This window comes from Vigna unguiculata, chromosome 8 (assembly GCF_037176805.1).
Source record: "Vigna unguiculata cultivar grain cowpea cultivar isolate G323 ecotype 2 chromosome 8, ASM3717680v1, whole genome shotgun sequence".
Classification (NCBI taxonomy): domain Eukaryota; kingdom Viridiplantae; phylum Streptophyta; class Magnoliopsida; order Fabales; family Fabaceae; genus Vigna; species Vigna unguiculata.
This window is the reverse complement of record NC_140799.1, coordinates 29,934,233-29,957,046: the sequence shown is the minus strand read 5'-3', so window position 1 is coordinate 29,957,046 and position 22,814 is coordinate 29,934,233. Positions and strand designations below refer to the sequence as shown.

Genomic DNA, 22,814 nt, shown 5'->3' with positions numbered 1-22,814 from the left:
GTGAGAGTTCATGATGGTGCCTCATGTAAGGACATAATTTCATGACCCTTTAGTGAGAGCTCATAGTGGTGCCTCAGGTAATGGACGTAATTCCACGAATCTTTTAGTAAGGTTTCGTGGTGGTGTCTCAGTATATAATTAAGTAAGGATTCAAGTAAGGATTGCATCCTAAAGCTCTAAAGAGTCAATTAGTCTCACGTAGAGCGTACTGACTCAAGTGGTGAGAGTGGCAGGAGGCCCTAGTCTTTGGCAGGATAATGGTCTTAGATGCTTGAAGGCTAACGTTGTGCGTGGTAGGGTGAAACTCATTGGCAATGGCTCTACAGAGCAGTAGAGGTCACCACAAGTGTAAGCATCCAGTGAATCCGACTGATTATATGAATTCGGATAGTCAAGTCTTAAAGTCTTAAATTGTTTGCTATCACATGTTTGGATGTTGGATGTCTGATATGTAAATCTTGACTTCGAATAGCATGTTTTGTTGTATGATAAAAGAACTTTTTTCCTCTAGCTTACCCTTTTTGTTTGTTTGTTGTATGTGATTTTCTACTTTTGCGATGATCATCAATTTATTGATGTGAGCAGATGTGGAAACTCCTCGTGATCATCAAGGTGATGGAAGTTCCGCTGCGTAAGCTTACCTTGGGTTGGATCCTGCTTCTTCGAGTTTTCTTTTAAGGGTTGTGGCCCATCACGTTGATATGTATGAAAAAAAAATTCTGAAATTTCATTTTTTACCATGTTTTCAAATTCATTATTTTTTATATATCGAAATGGACGCTTCCATCGTTTATAATTGAAAAGAATATTTATAAGAGGTTTTGTAACATATCTTGATCTTTTTTTTTCCTTTTTTAGAAAATTCATTGTTTTGTTTACTTTCTAATACTAATAGTTTTTTATTAAAAAAAGGGAGAGGTGTTCTTCCTAAATAATATAAACAGGTAACAAAGAAGACAACAGCAAAGATTTTAAACATATAATTATCTTGCTCTTTAAGCATTTAATTTGAATATTATTGAACTTTTATCTTGTTTTGTAATAGCATCGTGGTGTGCCTTAGTTTTCCTTTCCAAGTATCTTGAATAACTATAAGTGATGATATTTATACTCTATAACTTGCTCTTTATATGTAATGTTTCATTTAATTAAGCCTATTTATTAAATGGAACGTTACATATTCTCTTTCATTTATTTAAAGATTAATTATATTTTTTATTTTCAAATTTTAACACAAAATTATAATTTATTTTAATTTAACTATTTTAAATTTTTTGACGTATTAAATATGTTTTTTCAATTTTAGTAAACAAAATTAAAAAAGAAACATACAAGAAAACAATATAAATAATTCAAGTACTAACATAAAATATAACATATAAAAAAAATTTAAATAATTAAATTAGAAAAATTATATTCATTCCGTTTAAAATTTTATAAACCAATATTTATCAAATACGAATTCTGTTTCGTTGAATAACTTTATTTATTTTCAAGCACTTGTCTATTGTTTTTATCGAATTTCACAAATTTGTTTATTCGAAGTGACATGTTTTCGAGTTTAAATTCTTATTATGTTCTTTTAGGTTGTTCCTATTAAGAGTTAAAAATGGACTGAATGATACTTAGAAATTCTTTAACGCTATGTTTGGACGATATCAGCAGTGGATCTTGATTAATATTGTTGAAAAAGTTAAAATAATATGTACAAAATTTATATATTTAATTATTGTCACTAATACAATAAAAATAAATATATAATTTAGTATAACAATAACTAAAAAAGAAATAAGACTAAAAATAAATATCTGGAAGAGTTAAATTTGTTTTGTTTTTATCTTCACGGTAGTTTCACTTTTATTATTTTTTAAAAATGAATATATTCTTTTATTCTTCATCAATATACCTATTTAAAAATAAGACTAAAAAATAATTGATCATAATCTAATAAAATGTTGAGAGACGTAAATACCAAAAGAAAATTCGATGATAATGAAACCACACTTAAAATCCAGTTATAAAAAACACAATACAATATTTTTTCTTCTATGTTCATAAAATAAAAAATTAATATACAAGAAGCTCATTAAATAAATTATTAAACTGATATTTCGTTATCAAGTGATACGAGAGAGAATTACATTCTTCTTTATTTATTCGAGAATGGAAGATAACAACTGAGATATCAGAGCAAACATAATAGATTAAAATTCGGTCATAATAAAACATACGGTACAATACTTTTACTTATATGTTCATAAAATAAAAATTAATATAAAAGAAACTCATTAAATATATTATTACACTAATATTTCACTATCAAGTGAAACGAAAGAATTAACTTCTTCTTTTTTTTTTTCTCGAGAATGGAAGATAAATAAGATAAATAAGAGTAAAAAATATATCTTTTTCTCTTCTGAAATAAAAGAAAGTAGGTAAAAATGAGAGATAAAAATAATTTATGGAACACTCAAACCATAATGAAAAAAAAAATAATAAAAAATATTTTAATAAATATTTTTATTCTTTATTTTTTTATTATGTTTAATTTTATATTTTATTATTTATTAATATTAATTATTATATTTATAAAAAAATTAAAATACTTAATTTAATAATTATTAATTTATAATATATTACCTAATATTGCTAATATAAAAAAATTCAAAATATTTAAAATATAAAAAAAATCAAAATTTTTGGGAGGCCATGGCCTCCCCTGCTCCACGAACATCCGCAACTGATGGTGATACGATGGAAAGTCGTTCCGCGAGAATTTGCAAATTTGCAATGAAAGTGTCAATATCGATGTAAGCTTTAGCTAAAATCAGTACAATTTTTTTTTTAAACTATCTTTGCTATTATACAAAGATTTGCGCGTAAAGAGCTACAAATATAATAAAATATATACGTATTTATATATTTTGTTGTATATATATATATAAAATTCTTTTATAAAAAATAATATAATATAATAAAAGAATAAATTATAATAAAGTATTTATCTTTTATTTTATAAATATGATTAATTAAAACTTAGTAACGTATTTATTTTTTATTTTAATATAATAAATATTTATAAGACATCAATGAAGACTAATTTTTAAAATATATTTAATTAAATAATTTATATTAATTTTTTTTTATCAATTTATCAATAATAATAGTAAACTATTTTTTATTCTATTCAACTCATTACACCTTTTACTCATTTTTATAAATTTTCATTCCAAATTCTTCTATTATTCATTTTTTTTTAATTCAAACAACTTCACATTTATATTCTTTTCTTACTAAATTTATTCAAATTCACTTCTCCAAATCTATCATCTAATCCAAACATAATCTGAAATATTTTATATTGATCAATATATTTTTAAGACAAAAAAAACAAGTTTAAATTTTATTAGATTTATTGTATTGTTATCTACTGAGTATTAAAAATATATTATATTAATACTTTATATTTTTTAAAAATATTTTAAAATTTTAAAATCACTGATTATACATATATTTTGAATGTACAGCATATAATTATAAATTTAAAAAAGCAAATAAAAACGGTGAGAGAGTCCAAATTACATGTTTCCATCTTATATAAACCAACCAACCTTTCCAAACAGATAGGGCAATCAGTAGTTATGGATGTCGAAGAAATGCCTTTTGCAGCTTCAAGTGCAACTGCCACGCCTTCCGCAAAAGCCGCGAAAGTGAAGAAACTCACTCTCATCCCTCTTGTATTCCTCATCTACTTCGAAGTTGCCGGTGGTCCCTACGGCGGAGAGCCCGCAGTTAAAGGGGCGGGCCCCCTCCTTGCTCTCCTGGGCTATCTTATATTCCCCTTCATCTGGGGCGTCCCCGCTGCCCTAATCACTGCCGAGCTAACCACCGCCTACCCCGGCAACGGCGGCTTTGTGCTGTGGGCGGAACGCGCCTTCGGCCCCTTCTGGGGCTCCCTAATGGGAACATGGAAGTTCCTCAGCGTTTGCATCAACATCGCATCTTTTCCCGCCCTCTGCATCCAATACGTCCAAAAATACTTCCCCGTTCTCTGCTCTGGCTGGCCTCGCCAGGTGGCAGTCATAGCTTCAACCCTGGCTCTCTCACTTTTCAACTACACTGGCCTCACCATCGTGGGTAACGTCGCTGTGTTACTCGCTGTGGTTTCTCTCTGCCCCTTCGTGCTTATGTCCTTCATCGCCATCCCCAAGATTAAGCCCCATAGGTGGGTTAGCTTGGGTCAGAAGGGTGTTAAGAAAGATTGGAACACGTACTTCAACACGCTCTTCTATAACCTCAACTTCTGGGACAACGTTAGTACCTTAGCCGGGGAAGTTGATAAACCCAACAAGACTTTCCCTTTGGCTCTTTTTGTTTCAGTCATTTTCATCTGCGTCTCCTACGTCATCCCTCTCTTCGCCGTCATTGGAGCAGTTTCGGTTGACCAGAGCCAATGGGAAACTGGGTTCCACGCGCAGGCTGCGGAAATCATCGGCGGGAAGTGGTTGAAAGTCTGGATTGAAGTCGGGGCAGTGTTGTCGACAATTGGTCTTTACGAGGCCCAGTTGAGCAGCAGCGCGTACCAGGTTCTGGGCATGGCGGACATCGGGATTCTGCCCAAGTTTTTTGGAGTTAGGTCAAAGTGGTTCCACACGCCTTGGTTGGGGATTATGTCATCGACTTTGATATCTATTAGTGTGTCTTACATGGACTTCACCGACATCGTTTCTTCGGCGAATTTCATGTACGGTTTGGGGATACTGTTGGAGTTTGCGTCGTTTCTTTGGCTGAGATGGAAGTCGCCCTCCATTGAAAGGCCTTACCGTGTTCCCCTGAGGCTGCCATTGTTGGCTGTGATGTGCTTCATACCCTCTGTTTTACTGGTCTTCATAATGGTTATTGCTACCAAAACTGTTTATTTGGTGAGTGGTGTCATGACTGTGGCTGGAATTGGGTTTTTCTTGTTCATAAAACTCTGCAAGACAATGAAGTGGGTAGAGTTCAGCGTGGAAGAACAGAAAGAAATTCCCTTTGAAAGGCCTGCGCTATGATAGAATTAGAATTAAAAATGATGCACAAATAGAAAAATATGATACGTACGTGTATGGGATATACCACATATCTAATACGTCTATACGAAAATACGAAAATAAATAAAATACAATGCATCATATATGTATTTAAAATATATATGTATTTAAAAATATATAACAATTCTTAAAAACATAAAAAAATATATTATTAAATTACTACTACTTTATAAATTAGATACTTCGTTGATAAATATCCTAAAGTATCATACACAAATTCTTCTCGAACACATATCATATATGAATACTTCTCGAATACATATCATATATGAATACATCTCAAACATACGTTGTCTAAATTAAAATATCTGTGCATTGTAATTAATCACTAATCCTATAAAAGTCTATTATATTTGTAACTCAAAACAAAATAAGCTTATCCAGTCTCTTCGTTATAGAAGTAATATTTTATTTAAGTTTAACTATAATTTAGTTTATATTGTTAAATTTCTTAAATTTGAATTTGGTTTTGTTGATCGAAAAAGAGAAAAATCAAGTTGAACAAGCTTAAAAAACAATATTGCTACAAAATCAAGTCGAGCTGGTATATTGATTTTTTTTTAATGAAGTTTGAATGTAGCTACAAAATCAAAGTTGGTGATATATATATATATATATATATATATATATATATATATATATATAACTCAAAATATAGTTACAAAATCAAAAGTTAGTGATCCACGTAACATATATAACTCAAAATATAACTACAAAATAAAATGTTAGTAATCCACATAACATAACATATAGATATATAACTCAAAATATATATAACAATTATAATATTTATTGAAATACATTTATTTATATTTTGTTTAGAAAAATGGTACATGCAAATATAGTTTATTTAATTTTATATTTAAAGTATTAAGTATAAGCAAGAAAACAAAAGTAAGAATAGCATAATGTTATTAAACAAATATAAGAAAAATAGCATAATGTGAAAATTTGGGTACGTAGTAGGAGGAGATTATATTGTATAAAAGATAAAACCTTATACTATTTATAAAACAAACAATTTTGCTTCGTCATCGACCTTTGTGCTGTGGAGATTTAATCTCCACTTGACAACACCACCTAGAAAAACACTACCATTTCATCCACTAATATCCAGCATTGCATTGGATTATGTTCAGTTGAAGGACAGTGCAAATGGAAGAATCGCGATTCATGCATCCGCTGACCAACAATATTATAAGTTCTGCAATCGGAGAGGCATTTTGACACATGTCGCTGTTTGCCAACGCGTTTCTGGTGTATGTCTAACACTGATCAGAGTTTTAATATGGTGCGTTGGTTCTCCTCTTCCAGGTTTCTGGTTTCTGCAGGGCTGCTGCTGCATTTCAAAATCATATTAACCACCACGACTCAGTCTTCCCTCACCAATTCCATGTACTGTGTGAGAGTCTCCAGAACGAACCAAAATTCATGAGCTCTTTAAACTTCCTTGTCTCCTCCCTAAATCCTAAATTGTTAAAATGGTGTTCAAACACTGATTTTTTTTCCCTTTTTCGGATGTTTTAAAGCGTTACATATTAGGATCGGATTAAGAAAAAAATTAGTTAAATAAATTAGAGAAAATAGTCAAGAACAATTTCATTAAATAAATTATTAATTACATTAGAAGTACAACTTGACTAAAAAAATAAATTGTGTTACTCTCTATTAATAATTAAAATAATTAAAAATTTGTTTTATTTTTAATAATTTTCATATATATATTCATTAAAATTAATTAATATTGATATATAATTAACCTTATTTTTTAATTTATATAAAAAATTGCACTTTTAAAATATTAAAACATATAATATTTGAATTAGTTGTAATTTATTTTTTAAGTACTTTATTTAATATAATAATTAAAATATTTTATACTTTAATTTTTTATTTTAATAAAGTTATTAAATTTCTTTTAATAAAATATTTATTTTTCCTATTGTATTTTTCTTGGCATAGAAGATCCTACTCAATACCAAGTGAGTATAGTAGAGTAATTTTGAAATAAACCTAAAAGTGCACATGTATGCACATATTTTCAACAAATTCAAACTTATTACAAGTTACTGATTTATGTTATTGCAAAACCTCACAACAACGACGTCAAAGATTTGTTGATAATCTGAGACGAATTTAATTTATCCAACAAGTGCATTAGGTTCAATTGTAGTATAATAAAGTCGTATTTATAAGAATTTGGTTAAACAGTAACCTATGATCTATTTGAATTTGTAATGAAACAACAATAAGAGTTAACAAATTTGAAAGCAAAGATTTGCTTAAGGAATAAAGTAGTTGATGCTGATAAGAATGTTGAGATTGAACTTGATTAATCTTCTTCTATAACATTATTATCTACCCATTTATAAGTTATATTCACTTTAGTGTTCTTAAAGGTGCTCTTTATGGTAATCCTAAATTCATTCCTCACAAGGACCTAAGGTCATCATATTCGTGTGATTCCTCAACCTTGATTGAATTATTCCTTGCATTAAGAACATGACTCTATATTTAGCTATAACAGATAAATCTATTCATAAAATCTAGTAACATTAGGAAATTTGATTGAATCTAAATTTAAACTAGTTTCCACACAATTTAAGTTAATGAGGTAAAGTGAGTGATAAATTCATCAAAGCGATAAGCAAAAAATCAAATAACTAACACGTAAAAAAAAACATAACATATATTGGAATAAATTCAATCCCAACAAGACAAGGCCTAGTTGCTCATGATAATGAATTCAAGTATAAGCAATTAGAGTTGTGTTCCCACTCCCATAGTTCTCTTAAAATGTATTCCAAAAGTGTCTAAAATATCCTAGAACTGAATTGGAAAATCAACATACAAATAATAGAAAAGACTCTACTTTTATAGAAATTAAAGCGTAGCTCCAACTCCAAAAGTGTTGGTCTGCTCTTGATATTTTCTCCCTAGGTGGGTTTTGTCCTAGCTTGAGCCTTTGGTTTGATGGTCAACAATGGAGTTTTCCTACCTTGGAGGGTTTCCTCTAAAGCTTAGGTACCAATTCTGGTGCTTCAAATTTCTTTGGAGTGAACTTCTTTGAGGCTTAGTACCAATGTCATTGCTCAACTATAGGGCTTACATTTGAATATTTACTAAATTACCTTTCGGTGCTCAACGTCAACTTTGGGGCTGAATGCCATACACTTAAATTCCTTAAAAATATCTACAAAAATATCACAAACACATTAAAATTCTCATTTTCTTACTTCTCTATTCTTCACTTTGTAAGTTAGAGTAAAAGGGGCATTTTTTACAAAGAAATATGTAAATTTTACACATGATAATTGTCAAAGTCATATGAAACATTAAGTAAACTATACACTTATCATTGTTGCAATTTGGGTCACCCCTTTCGTTGATTTATGTTACAAGTTCCTTTACTTTTGCAATTTATTTTAGTGTTTTTATTATTTTATTGCAACTTCTTCTATCACCATACCTACCACTTTGGACTATTACCATCTTTAAATTACGTTTCATTCATTGTAATTGTGTTTCCATCTCCATCATTATCATAAAAAAACAAAAGAAGCAAAGTACAAATTTGTTATGCACAAAATCTCATTAAGATCCAAGTAAGAGAGAGAACGAATTCATTAAGTGTTTGAGTGAAATTGGTGCATGAAATTAGCAAACTTTGCGTCGAACTAATTTTCCTCATTGATACTTAAACGTGTAAACACCCTAGTTAGATTGAAAAATAAGTGTTTGCTGATCATGTGGAAAAATAACTTACATAGACTAGATTTAGTTATGAACAACAATAGGAAATCAATCAAGACTAAATCCTCGAGAAATAATGTTAAAAAAAGATGGTCGATTTTCTCGACTTATCCACTAAAATTGATAACAAAATCTTAAGAAAAAAATAATAAGAGAAAGAAAGAATCTATAGAACAAATAAAATTTTACTTTAGGATTAAATACTAATTTAGTCTCTGTTTTTGTTGAGTTTTGTCAACTCAGTCATAATATTTTTTTGTTCAATCAGGTCCCAATTTTCGTCAATTTTGTTCAATTTAATTATTTTTGGTAATTATGTTTAAATAGTTAACAAGTGAACATTATTTGTCACATGTCGATTCGTGATTTTTTAATTTTTAATTAAGAATATCGTCCATGTGTCAAGTCAACATTATGCCATGTGTCGATGTTTGTGCCATGTGTTAGTGTCTTATATTCAATTTGGTTCATGTATTTGTTATTTTACTCAATTCATTCCCATTTTTTTTAAATAAATCGATTTTGTTTCTCTCCAACTTGAAATCAAATTTAATTATTTTATAAATGTTATATTGATAATTTTATTAAAATTCACACTTTTATTAAATATTTTTGGAATTCTTAGGATCACATTTTTATTAAAAGACACATTTTTATTAAAATTCACATTTTTATTAAAGTTCACTAGGTAAACCTTCTGGTTTGGGACTCATACCCCTATAATAATTTTCATTGGGTTTATTAAGATGTAATTTTAGAAAATAAGCATAAAAATGCACATACAACAACATTATTATTCCACAATTTATAATACACCTCGTGTCGTAGAAAATTCTTAAGAAATTATGCTTCAGCAATAGCAGTATCTAAAGCAAAAATCTCAGCTTCCATGGTAGATCATGAAATAACAATTTGTTTAGAAAATTTTCATGATATTGCACCTCCACCTAAAGAAAAATATAATACGAATAGTTGATTTTGTGTCGTTAGAATCAAAATGCAATTTACATTAGTATATCATTCAATAATTTTAAGAAGTTTCACACATTGAATGCCACAAAGGGAAGAATCACACATAATATTATCACAAGATGGCAAAACAATACTAGAGGTATCACAATCAGTTTTAGTCAATTTATCATGAAACATTTCTAGATTCCATAATAGTATTATAGGAAATTTCACTCACTTCAGAATAAATATTCAAGAATTTTTCTTTTTTTTTATTAAGAGGTATATTAACCTTTTCAAGACACCTCCACACTTTGAAATATTGAAAATGCGTTTTTCTTTTTCTCATAAATCATTGATGAATCATTATTTTCTTCCATTCCACTAGCCCTTGTGTACCCATTTGACAGTTTTTTAGTGCTTAATTGTTCATCTTTAGAGTGTTTTTCATCTGTTGGGCTTTATTGGGTCATTGTTCCGAATTTGGACTAATTTCACATTATTTGGCCTAATTTTCGTTTTTAATTATTTTTAGATATTTGGGTGAAGCAATTTTGGAGCTTGGACATCAATGTTCAGTTGAAGAGAGTCGCCCCATCGTTGCCAAATCATTTTCACATCATCTTAGTGAATGGGCCAACATTAGAGGCCCAAGAATGGCATTTTTGTAATTCTGCAGCTCATAATGACATTTTTGTAAATATGAGTGGTAGGGGTGATGGGACCACGAAATTAGGTCTGGATGCATGCAAGGAGCCGCACACTTCATCTTCTTCTCCCCCATTTTCTCCATCCACCATTTTTTGGGCTCCAAGCTTCCATGGAAGTGTTTCTTGCGATTTTTCACGTTTTTGCCTAGTTTTTACCGTTTTTATGCACATTTGACAACACCCATTGAGGGTTTTGCGTTTTGATTTCGTTTTCTATCTTGGGCAGCTCATTTTGTGAGTTTTATAGACTTGGAACAACACCCATTAATGGGGTTTTCGTATTTATATATGACAACACCGTTTTACATTCCTTTGGAGCTTTAAAATCTCTCTTTTTCTCTTGATTTGCGTTTTAAGAATTCATAAGCTAGGGTTTTCGGTTCTGTTTTTGTGATTCCAGATTTGAAGAGTTTGTTTGCTCCATTTTTCATGTCTAGCTAAATTCGTGTATTGACTCCTTGATGAAAAATGCAATGAAGCTTTGAGGTTGTGCTTGTTTTGTAAAATCTGCCACGTCTCTTTGTTCTGAATTCGGGAATGCATGTGATGAATCTATTTGTGCTTAATTTACAAAGTAATTGCATGTGTTTGGGTTAAGTTATGTTCATACTTAATGTATGTAGCTTGGCTGTCACAAATTTAAGGATGTATGCATTGCTTAATTGCATAATGAAGCTAGATTGTAATTTTCGCTTAGTGGATTATTATCTAGTGGATTGAGAGAAAGCAGAGGTGTTAATTTGGTGGCCTATGATAAGTGAAATTGTGTTTGAATTAAGGATGTCAATACAATTTTAATCACTGTCGCATTCAATTTAATCTGTTGATTAGCATTCTGAATCTGTCTGCCAAACTCCCCCTGTGTTATTGTGTTGTGTTCATTTGGAAATTGAGGCTCTGAACAAGAACATTGGTCGTTGGGAGACGACTTGGTTCAACTGTCACATACTGCATTTTAAGTGTTTTAATTTGGTGGGGTACGACCTCTATCACTCATAATGACCTTTATCACAATTTTTTAAGGAATTTTATTCAAGAATATGGCAAGCAAAATATAAATATTATATCTTTTATGAGATTTTTCTTTCATCATTTTTTTAACTTAAAAGAGTTATTAATGAGGTATAATTGAAGGTTAACAACCGGGTGAAGGGAAAACTGTTAATTTCATTGGATGGAGTGTTAAGTCAGTTTAGTGAAGGTGTATGGGTACAACTGGTGGTTTCTATAGGTTCTTGTTCACAAAGGAGTTCTGAACTTTCAAAGGATCATGTGGTCCATTCGAGGTCATGTTTGTGTGAATCGAGGGTTTCCTAATAAGTTAAGAAGTGACCAAGTGGAAAGTTTAGGTTGTTGTAAAAAGCCAAGGAAGACACAAATAAGATTAGATTTATGAGGCGTATTTGTGATATGTTATGCAAGCCTCTTAAAGTACAATAGCCTAAGGCAGATCTTAGTCCTGTTACAGGGGCCTCAAACTACAATAGCATGGGGCAGATCTTAGTAGTGTTATAAGAGGTCATGTTGTAAAGGAAACAAACAAAAGGAATTTTGTGTTATATTGTATCAAAAATCTCTACTGTTACGCTATTATTCCTATAATAATGCAAAAACGTGCAAAATTATTTCTATAATTCAACTATTTTAATAATTAAAATATTTTTTTATGATTTAATTTCTAACACTTCCCCTCAAGTTGGAGAGTGAATATCAAGAACTCCCAACTTGCGCTTCATGATAGAGAAAGCTTATTTTCCTAGTGGTTTAGTGAATGCATCAACAATTTGTTCAGCAGAAGGTACATATTTTGTTGAAATTGAACCATCTTGAATCTTATCACGAATGAAGTGGCAATCCATCTCTATGTGTCTAGTTTTTTCCTGAAATACTGGGTTAGCTGCAATGTGTAAGGTGACTTTATTGTCACAATTCAAAAATGTCGATTTAGGATGCAATATCCGTAAATCTTTCAACAATGATCGTAACAAAGTCAACTCACAAAAGTACTAGTCAATGCTCTACATTCAGCTTCTGCTGAGGATAGAGAAATTGTTTTCTGCCTCTTTATTCGCTAAAAGATGAGGGAGGATCCCAAAAAAACATAATAACTTGTAGTTGATTTTTGGGATATAGGGCAACCTCCCTAAACTAAATCACAGAAAGCGCGCAAAGAAAAATCATTTTGTGAAGGAAAAAGAAAACCTTGACATGAAGTGTTTTGTGAAAAAATGAAATTCGTGGTTTTTGAGATGTGAAGGTTGGAATGACCTACAAATGTCGCCAAATGAATACCATGAAAGTCTTGGTGCACGAAAGTTTTGAGTTCGGTGGGTTTTGCACATGGCCAAGTTGGACGGTGCACCACGACATTGCTAGATGGCTTGGTAGGGTGTTTTGTGAAAAAATGAAATTCGTGGTTTTTGAGATGTGAGGGTGGGAATGGCCTACAAATGTCCCCAAAAGAATACCATAAAATTCTTGGTGCACGAAAGTTTTGAGTTCGGTGGGTTTTGCACATGGTCAAGTTGGTCGGTGCACCACGGCATAGCTAGATGGCTTGGTGGAGAGTTTTGTGAAAAATTGAAATTCGTGGTTTTTGAGATGTGAGGGTTGGAATGGCCTACAAATGTCCCCAAAAGAATACCATAAAATTCTTGGTGCACAAAAGTTTTGAGTTCGGTGGGTTTTGCACATGGCCAAGTTGGTCGGTGCACCACGGCATAGCTAGATGGCTTGGTGGAGAGTTTTGTGAAAAATTGAAATTCGTGGTTTTTGAGATGTGAGGGTTGGAATGGCCTACAAATGTCCCCAAATGAATACCATGAAATTCTTGGTGCACGAAAGTTTTGAGTTCGGTGGGTTTTGCACATGGCCAAGTTGGTCGGTGCACCACGGCATTGCTAGATGGCTTGGTGAGGTGTTTCGTAAAAAAAATGAAATTCGTGGTTTTTGAGATGTGAGGGTGGTAATGGCCTACAAATGTCACCAAATGAATACCATAAAATTCTTGGTGCACGAAAGTTTTGAGTTCGGTGGGTTTTGCACATGGCCAAGTTGGTCGATGCACCACGGCATAACTAGATGGCTTGGTGGGGAGTTTTGTGAAAAAATGAAATTCGTGGTTTTTGAGATGTGAAGGTTAGAAAGGCCTACAAATGTCCCCAAATGAGCACAAAAGTTTGAATTGGATGGATTTTGCACTTGACCAAGTTGGTCGGTGCACCGCGACTACATAGCTTGGTGCCAAAATTTGTCAAATTTAAGACCATGGCCAAACTAAATGAAATTTGGTGGGGAGGTTCCTCATATTGTTAAGTAGTGGACTGGAAAAAACGAGGTCGAAATTCAGAGTCTAGATGTGCTTTTCCATTTTCCCCGATTTTACACAAACTCGGTAAGTAAAAAAAAATAAAAAAAATAGTTCCCCTTCTAGAAAAATTATGAAATTTGGTGAACAAGGAGATACTATTCTTTAAATATCTTCGCACACGCATTACAACTTTCATATAAGGCTTGAATGGAGCATGCATGAATCTGCTTAGTATGTGTAACGCATAGGTGAGAAATAACTTGTTTATAACATGAAGGTTCAATATCATTAGTAATAGTAGCAATAAAGGTCCGATGTTGAGGGGTATAACGATCATAAAGGATAAAATTGTAGAGAGGATATCATGTACCTTTATTTGGAAAAGATGAGGAGGATGACAATGGGCCAAGGGATACTACCTGATTACAAATATAATCTCATAAAGCTACGGGAGGACCATGAGATCGTTGAGAATGACGCAAGGGAACCACATGGGGCGAATTAGTGGGAGGCCTAATTTTGTTTTCTGTAGGTGGTGGTGGAGTATATGGAAGAGCCACACACGGAGGATTATCTGGGACAATATTAGGTATGACAGGGTCTATTGTGGTGAAAGAAGTGTCAATGGATTCATACAAAAAAAATATCCTCATGAAAGACAACATCACAACTAGTGAAAACTTGGTGAGTTTCGAGATCATATAACTTATAGGCGTTTTGGATAAGAGGATACAAAAAAAAATACATTTTTGAGTACGAGGAAAAAACTTATAAGAAACATGAACATTAGTAGCATAAGCAAGACTTCCAAAAACTCGAATGTGTGAATAAGAAGGGATTTTACCATGTAGGCGCTCAAAAAGGTGTCTGACGTGATAAAAAAGCCATAGCCAACCTGTTAATAATATGGATAGTAGGGGAAACACATTTTGCTCGAAAGTGTAAACAAGAATAACTTGAAAACGAAGAGCATGTGCTAACTCAAGGATATGTCTATGTTTATGCTTGACAACTCTATTTGTTGTGGTGTGTAAGTGCAAAACTATTGGTAAGTTGTTCCTTGTTGTATAAAAAAATCTCGCACAAAAAAGAAATTATCTTCCATTGTTAACCCGAATATTGGCTATATTGGTATTAAAATGGGTTTTGACAAAGGAGAAGAAATTTTTTAAGGATATGTTGGGTTTCACTTTTATGATGCATGAAAAAAATCCAAGTGAAGCGAGAAAAATCATCCCTAATAATCAAAATGATACCGTGCACAAGAAAGAGAAGGAACTTTATATGGTCCCGAAATATCACAATGAAGTAATTCAAAAGGTTTAATGGAAAAAATTGAGCTATTTGGAAAAGGAAGGTGTGTCTGTTTTGCAAGAGTACAAACATCACAAATTTTATTTGACTCTAAAGAAAGGTTTAACAAAGTTTTAGCCATGAAATCTAATCTAGATGGAGATTGATGTCCTACTTGTTGATGCCACAAGGTAGTAGAAGTGTTTGAAGGAGGAGATGACTTGGTGACATGGGTTGTGAGTGATGGAATGAGAGTGTATGACTTATTTGATGTCATTGCAATCAAGTAATAGAGTCCACCTTATTGCTTACTCAAACCTATTTTCATTCTCGTCATCAAATCTTGTAAAATACACCAAGAAGGAAAAAAGTTACTAAACAATTTAAATCTTTTTGTGATACGACTTATTGACATCAAATCTACTTTGCAAGATGGTACCCCAAGCACATTTGTTAAAGAAACAATTGGACTTAAAGGTAAAGTTCCAATAAAGATAATAGGGGCCTGGTTACCATTTGGCATAACAACTGGTGGTAAAGAAGTGTTTTCTTTACCGTTGACAAGAAAGGTTGGTGAAGAAATAATGTGATCGGTGGCCCCACTATCAATTATAAGTTTGGGTGGTGACAAACCTGAAGGAACATTAGTGTTGTTGACCTTAGGATTAGTTGACGGAGATGTTGCATTACCTTGCATAATAGACAACATTAGTTGAAGTTCTGGTTCAGTTAATCCATTCATTGTGGCTTAGAATACAACTGTTACATCATAAGAGTCGTTGTGACATTATTGGCTAAAAATGGACTATTCCCATTGGGCTTAGAATAAGCATTTTGGGTAACTCCATGCCTTGGGTGTTTAGGAGGATAATCGTGTAGCTTCCAGCATGTTTCTTTTGTATGATGATCTCTATCACAATGAGAACAATGTGATAACTTTTTATTAGATGAATTTAAACGAGAAGGAGGACCTTGTTTGCATCGAACAACAAGGTATGTTGGTTCATTCTTTTGAACAAACTTGGCTAAAGCTTCTATTGTGTCACGTGTGGTGCCCAAATGTTGTTGTTTTTCTTCTTGAAGGATGTAAGAACCAACCTGTGTACATCAAGCAATGGATTCATTAAGAGAAGTTGGATAAAAATAGCATTATAAGAGTCATTCAACCCTATAAGAAGCTTCATCAATTTATGCCTTTTATTATCTGCTCCACAAATGCAGGTTGCATTATTATAGGAGTATAACTCATCCTATAATTTGTTTAACTTTGTGTAATAGGTTGTGATTGTCATTTGATCTTGAGCCAAGCAAATAATGTCTCTCTAAATCTGAAAAATCCATGACGCATGAGACCAAATTTAATTTTTATATTAAAATTCACATTTCTTATTAAATATATTAAAATTCACATGATTATAACTTTTATATAAAAATTAAATTTGGTCTCAATTTTGAGAGAGACAAAATTGCTCAATTTTAAACAAAATTAGGAGTCAATTGAACAAAAATAACAAATATAGGGACTAAATTGAATATAAAACATTGACTATGACATATGGCACACTACTGTTGGGTTGAAACGTGGACATTTAAAAAATAAAAAAAAACACCAAGTGACATGTGGTAGTCACTGTTCATGGTCGTTAATAATTTAAATGGTGTTAGCAAAAAAAGACTAAATTGAACAAAATTGACGAAAATTGGGACCTATTTGAGCACAAAAACAAAATTAGGACTAATTTGACAAAACTTGACGAAAATTAGGACCAAAAAGGTATTTTAACCTAGTAATTATGTCTCTTAATTTTTGATTAGATTCTGATAAATTATTTTTAGTATTAAACTTAAAAAAAAGGTATATTGATGAAGACTAAAATAACAAATTCATTTTTTAAAAGTGATAAAAGGGAAGATACTCATGAAAATAAAAACAATACAAATTTACTTCTTTAGATATTTTGAAGCATGAGATCAAGCACAAGAAAAACAATTTTTATCAGGCATTATTTTTGGTATTTCTAGGGGTTTGAACAGATTACCGATGGTTTTGAATACACGCGATTTGCTTTTATCGTAGAAAAACTAGCGTCATTAGCAGATTACGAGTGGTTTTTACTAACCCATGGTAAATGAGTACTTAAAAGCGGTTTTGAAACCTTGGTGTTTACCGACAGTTTGAAACCTTCGGTATTTACCGACAGTTTTAGAACCTTGGGCATTTATTGGCAGTTTTTGAACCCTGGGTATTTACTGGCAGTTTTCGAACCCCTATTATTTACCAATAATTCAGGAATCCCTAGTATTTATCGGCAGTTTGGAACCCTGGTATTTATGGTTTTGGAACCTCGGGTATTTACCCGAGGTTTTGGACCTCTGTTATTTATCGAATATTTTGGAACCTTTAGTATCGTGCGGGATTTTTGCAAACCTCTACTAGCTATCAACATTTTTAAATCCTTTATACTGAATGACAATACTAAAAGCCCATTTTGTTGGTATCGCGCAGCGGAATGACTAGACAATGGTCAAAAACCAAGAGGGGGGTAAATTGGATTTTGATAAAACTTAACAGATTTAAAAATTTTCTCAAAATTTTAATGATTAACTTAAAGTCACAATTACTTTAAATGCAAGTGCAAATAAATAAAGAGTTTGGGGAAGAAGATAAACATTGATATTTATACTGGTTTAGATCAAAAGACCATATGTCCAGTTCTTAATCTCTTAAACAAAGAGATTAACTCAATACTATAATAATCAGAGTATAAACAGATTATAAAAGAGTAAAGGTTTAGAAACCACCTTTCTTGAATCACACAAGAGATGAAGACACCTCCCTTGAAATCCACAAGGGATGAAAACACCTTCCTTGAGTCACACAAGGAATGAACACCTCCATTGAATCACACAAAGGATGATTGGCTTCTCCTAGCAACAACAACAACACTCAATCAGTCAAGATCCCACTTGATGAAAGTTATCGCTCTACCCACACTAGGTTTTTCAAAGCCTTCCCACACATAGTTCTTAAGTACTCAGACTTCTCTAACTCCTGTTTTTGATAATGAAAGTCTACCACTCTATTTATAGAAGCCTACTTAGAAATTAGGTTAAGAATATGAAAAGTTAAGTCACACCTGCCATAGATAATCGATTACCACTTAAGATAATTGATTATTCTAGTGGTTTTCAAAAACAAAGTTTTGAAGTAGTAATCGATTCCCCAAAATGGCAATCGATTATCTCATCTACATTTTTGAACAAATAATTTTATAACTGCTAGTGGTAATCGATTACCAGAAATGGTAATCGATTATTTCAAGTCGTTTTTGAAGAGCCAAGTTATAACTGCCAGTGGTAATCGATTACCATCCATGGTAATCGATTATCTTAAGTGGATTTTTGAAAAATAAAATTTTGAGTTGGTTATCATAAGTTGGTAATCTATTACCACACCAATTTTTGCAAAAATTTAGTTTTTCTCAAAGGAGTTCCGAGCTGGCTATTGTTCTAACAATCTTACAACTAACTAGAGAAAGTTAAGCCTATTACAATAAGAACTTTAAATATAAAATGTACTAGTCTTCAATGTATCTCTTGAATCCAAACATTATTTTAAGTCTTCAACATTTTTCATGCATCATCATCAAGTTTTCCATACTTCTTTATAAGTCATCATCATCATCAAAACTCCTTATTGAAGGAAGATGTTCATTTTCTTCCTTTTGTCAACACATTTTAGTGTATCCCTACAATGCAATTCATTATTTATTAATGTTTTTACTTATGTTGCAAATTCCCTTAATTTTATTTGTTACACTTTTTAATGCATATAATTCCTAGAACATATGATATAAAAAACAAAATTCTAACATTTTGACATTTGTTTATAACTAGATGTAACATTCCCAAAAACAAGGAACATTCTCTATAAGTTCAAGGTAAATAATAAAGTTTAAATGTTCAAACTAGTGAAATCTTACAATATCTTTTTTCTTATAATTATAAAGTTAAACATAATGAAAGTTTAATAAGATTCTTCAACTATCAATCTTGATTTAAATCTATGTGTACAAATCCGCCTAAAAATATACACACGAGATATTTCCATTATCATCTTCATGCACTATAGCTTGAACTTTGTGCAGTGGATGAACAAAGCTTTTCAACCCACTTCCATTGATGAAAATGCACCCTGCATTCAAATTCAAGAAGTAAATGAAAATCACAATACAATCTGCCTACTTGGGAGCAATAATGATGTTGGAAAGAGCAATTCATTAAGTCTTATACTTTGATGTTAAGTGTATACTCTATCAAAGCCCAAATAAAGAAAAAAGGTTATCCAATTATGATAGGTTTAATGGCAAGGTCTACACTAGGAGAAATAAAGTAGAGAGGCAGTTATAACCCCCTGCAATTATAATTGTATAGCAGACTAATATAAATAGTCTGTGTTTTAGGATTGGTAGGGAGGCTTTTTAATTATTTTCGAGTGTTGGAGTTTGGGAGAGAAGGGGTCCTCTCGAAAGACCTTTAAAGTTGTAAACGTTTTTTGTTACTGTTCTTATTCAATTGAAAGAACAATAGCCATAATAAGATCATACAGGGATTATACATATCTGTTTGAGTCTAGATACCTATCAATTGGTATCAGGAGCAGCGATCTTGGTTTTATGGAGTAGTGACGAATAAGGCATGGTGAATACAAGAATGGAGTCAAGAATTGATGGGCTGGAAAGGATGATTCAAGATTTGGTTCAAGATTAGGGCAAGAATGAAAATGAACAGCATGAGCGGTTTCAAAGACTAGAAGACATGATTAAGGGGCTTACGGTAGTGGTGGAAAAGCTTTCAGTTAAGGACAAAACTTCTGATGACAATTCTATGGTCAATGAAGGAAAAATAGGGGACGATGAGGGCGTGATAGGGCAATCTGGGTTCTCCTCCACATCGAGAAAATTGGATATTTCAGTATTTGCTGGAGAAAAGGCTTATGGGTGGATTAATAGGCTAGAAAGGTATTTAAAATTAAAAGAAGTCAGTGATGAGAAAAAAATGAGGGTTGTTATGATTGCTTTAGAAGGAAAAGCATTGAATTGGTTCCAATGGTGGGAAACATGCAACCCTAATCCAAAGTGGGATGCATTCAAGGTAGCTGTGATGCGTAGATTCCAACCGATTTTGTTAAAAAACCCTTTTGAAATTCTGATTGGGTTAAGACAAACAGGATGTGTGGAGGATTACATTGAGAAATTCGAACAGTATGCCAGTTTCATGAAGGGAATTAACCAAGATTACTTGGTCGGTATTTTCTTGAATGGATTAAAGGAAGAGGTCAAGGCAGAGGTAAAACTGTATGAACCTGCAAATCTGGCTGAGTTAATGATGAAGGCCCAAATGGTGGAAGAAAAGATAAGGGTGACAACAAAACCAATACCACCAGTGGTTAACAAAACCAACAACACTTACAAACCTTTTTCGGTAACCAAAAGTTATTCCAATGAAGGAGGAAATTTAGTAGTTCTGGATGGCTCCAATAAAGGAAGAGGGGAGGGTAGTGAAGTTGCGAGTACAAGTAGCAGTACCTCGGGAATGCAGCGGCCAAGAGGGACTCCTTTTCGAAAATTAACACAAGAAGAGTTGCAAGATAAAATCAAAAGAGGGTTATGTTTTCGTTGCGATGAAAAACTCGGCCCTAACCATATGTACAAAAATAAACAACTACACATGTTGCTTATGTCGGAAGAGGAATTATCAGGATTGGACGACTTGCCAGACAAGAATTCCAATCAGGAACAAGAATTGGAGGAAGAAGGACAAACCTTGCAATTATCAATATGTACCATGGCTGGCCTTACTACTAAGAAGTCTTAGAAACTCTTGGGATCAATTAGGAAAGAGGACGTGATGGTTTTATTAGACTGTGGTGCTTCCCATAATTTCATTTCACATGAATTAATATCTAAATGTAGACTACAACAGGAGCAAACTCGGCCTTACGTGGTCGAGGTGGGAGATGGGCACAAGGTACAATGCCAAAGGAAGTGTAAAGGGTTCATTTTGGATTTACAGGGCCTGAAAATTCAACAAGATTTTTTTGTTTTTGTAGTAGGTGGTGCTGATATGGTTTTAGGGTTGGAATGGTTAGCATCTCTTGGCGAGGTGAGAGCCGATTTTAGGAATTTGAGGTTGACAATTCGTAAGGGTGAGACGGAGAAAATTTTGGTGGGTGATCCACACTTTCTAAATTAGAATCTTCTTTCAAATCCATGTTGCATGATTTGAACAATGAAGAAGCATGTTATTTCATTACATGGGACCAGGACCAAGAGGCATCAGGCATCAAGGTTCCTACAGAAATAATGGAAATATTAAAAGGGAATGAAGAAGTTTTCCATGATCTAGTTGGCCTACCTCCTAGCCGCACCTATGATCATGCCATCCATATTCAAGAAGGTGGTTATATTCCTAACCTCAAGCCCTACAAGTACTTGCACCACCAAAAGAATGAGATCGAGAGACTGATGCAAGAGATGGTGCAAGCTTGGATCATCAGGTCCAGTATCAGTCCTTATTCAAGCCCAATCATATTGGTAAAAAAGAAAATGGAGGGTGGAGGTTTTGTGTGGACTATAGGGCACTTAATAAAATAACGATTCCAAACAAATTCCTTATTCCTATTATAGAAGAATTGCTAGATGCATTGGTTGGGGCAACTACTTTCTCCAAATTGGATTTAAAATCTGAATATCATCAGATTCTCATGTGAAAAGGTAACATTGAGAAGATGGCCTTTCGCACTCATGACGACCATTACAAGTTTCTAGTCATGCCCTTTGGGCTAACTAATGCTCCAGCCACCTTTCAGTCTTTGATGAACCATATCCTTAAACCATTTTTAAGGAAGTTTATGCTCGTCTTCTTTAATGACATTTTAATATACAACCCTACTATGGACAAGCATGTGGAACATTTACAGGAAGTCCTACAAGTATTGCAGCAACATAAATTGAAACTCAACCAAAAGAAGTGCAGTTTTGGACAGTTGAGTTTGGAATATCTAGGCCATATAATTTCCAAGGAAGGTGTGGCTGCATATCCAAAGAAGGTTGAAGCTATATGGAATTGGCCTGTTCCTAAGGATGCTAAGGCTTTTAGAGGATTTTTGGGGCTAACCGGCTATTATAGAAGATTTGTGCAAGGGTATGGTAAGATTGCCAAACCTCTTACACAATTATTGACTAAGGAGGGATTTCTATGGTTTGTAACAACTCAACAGGCGTTTAACAATCTTAAAGGTGCGGTTTCCCAATTGCCCGTATTGGCAGTACCAAATTTTACTAAATCCTTCACCTTGGAGACAGATGCCTCTAGCAAAGGTTTGGGGGTTGTGTTGTTACAGGAGGGTAGACCCCCCTTGCTTTTTGGAGCCAAGCTTTGTTAGACAGAGGCCAACGAAAGTCTGTGTATGAAAGGGAGTTAATGGTAATAGTTCAGCAATCCAGAAATGGAAACACTACCTAATGGGTAGCCATTTTACTATCATTACAGACAAAAAAAGTTTAAAGTTTCTCACTGAGCAGAGGATATTGACAGAAGAACAGTTTAAATGGGCTTCCAAACTCATTGGGTATGATTTCGAAATTCGTTTCCGATGAGGCAAAGAGAATCAAGTGGCTGATGCATTATCCAGAAGAGAGTATT

At 32.8% G+C, this 22,814-nt stretch overlaps 1 protein-coding gene and 1 pseudogene across 1 annotated transcript; both read left to right on the top strand.

Moving 5' to 3' along the window:
* The first annotated feature begins 3,641 nt into the window (after window positions 1–3,641).
* On the top strand, window positions 3,642–5,161 carry LOC114195652 (putative polyamine transporter At3g13620 pseudogene; annotated as a pseudogene).
* A 14,764-nt stretch (window positions 5,162–19,925) lies between these two features.
* LOC114195043 (uncharacterized) lies at window positions 19,926–22,554 on the top strand. Its single transcript, XM_028085440.2, has 4 exons — window positions 19,926–20,977; window positions 21,083–21,335; window positions 21,434–21,728; window positions 21,884–22,554. Exons 1-4 carry the CDS (start codon window positions 19,926–19,928, stop codon window positions 22,552–22,554), a joined length of 2,271 nt encoding a protein of 756 aa, XP_027941241.2.
* The last annotated feature ends 260 nt before the right edge of the window (window positions 22,555–22,814 follow it).

Coding starts and splice junctions, on each gene's coding strand:
- LOC114195043 (XM_028085440.2), top strand. CDS start 19,926: ATGATTAAGGGGCTTACGGTAGTGGTGGAAAAGCTTTCAGTTAAGGAC. Junction 21,336..21,433: donor GTGAGACGGAGAAAATTTTG/GTGGGTGATCCA, acceptor ACATGGGACCAG/GACCAAGAGGCATCAGGCAT. Junction 21,729..21,883: donor AAAGAAAATGGAGGGTGGAG/GTTTTGTGTGGA, acceptor TCATGTGAAAAG/GTAACATTGAGAAGATGGCC.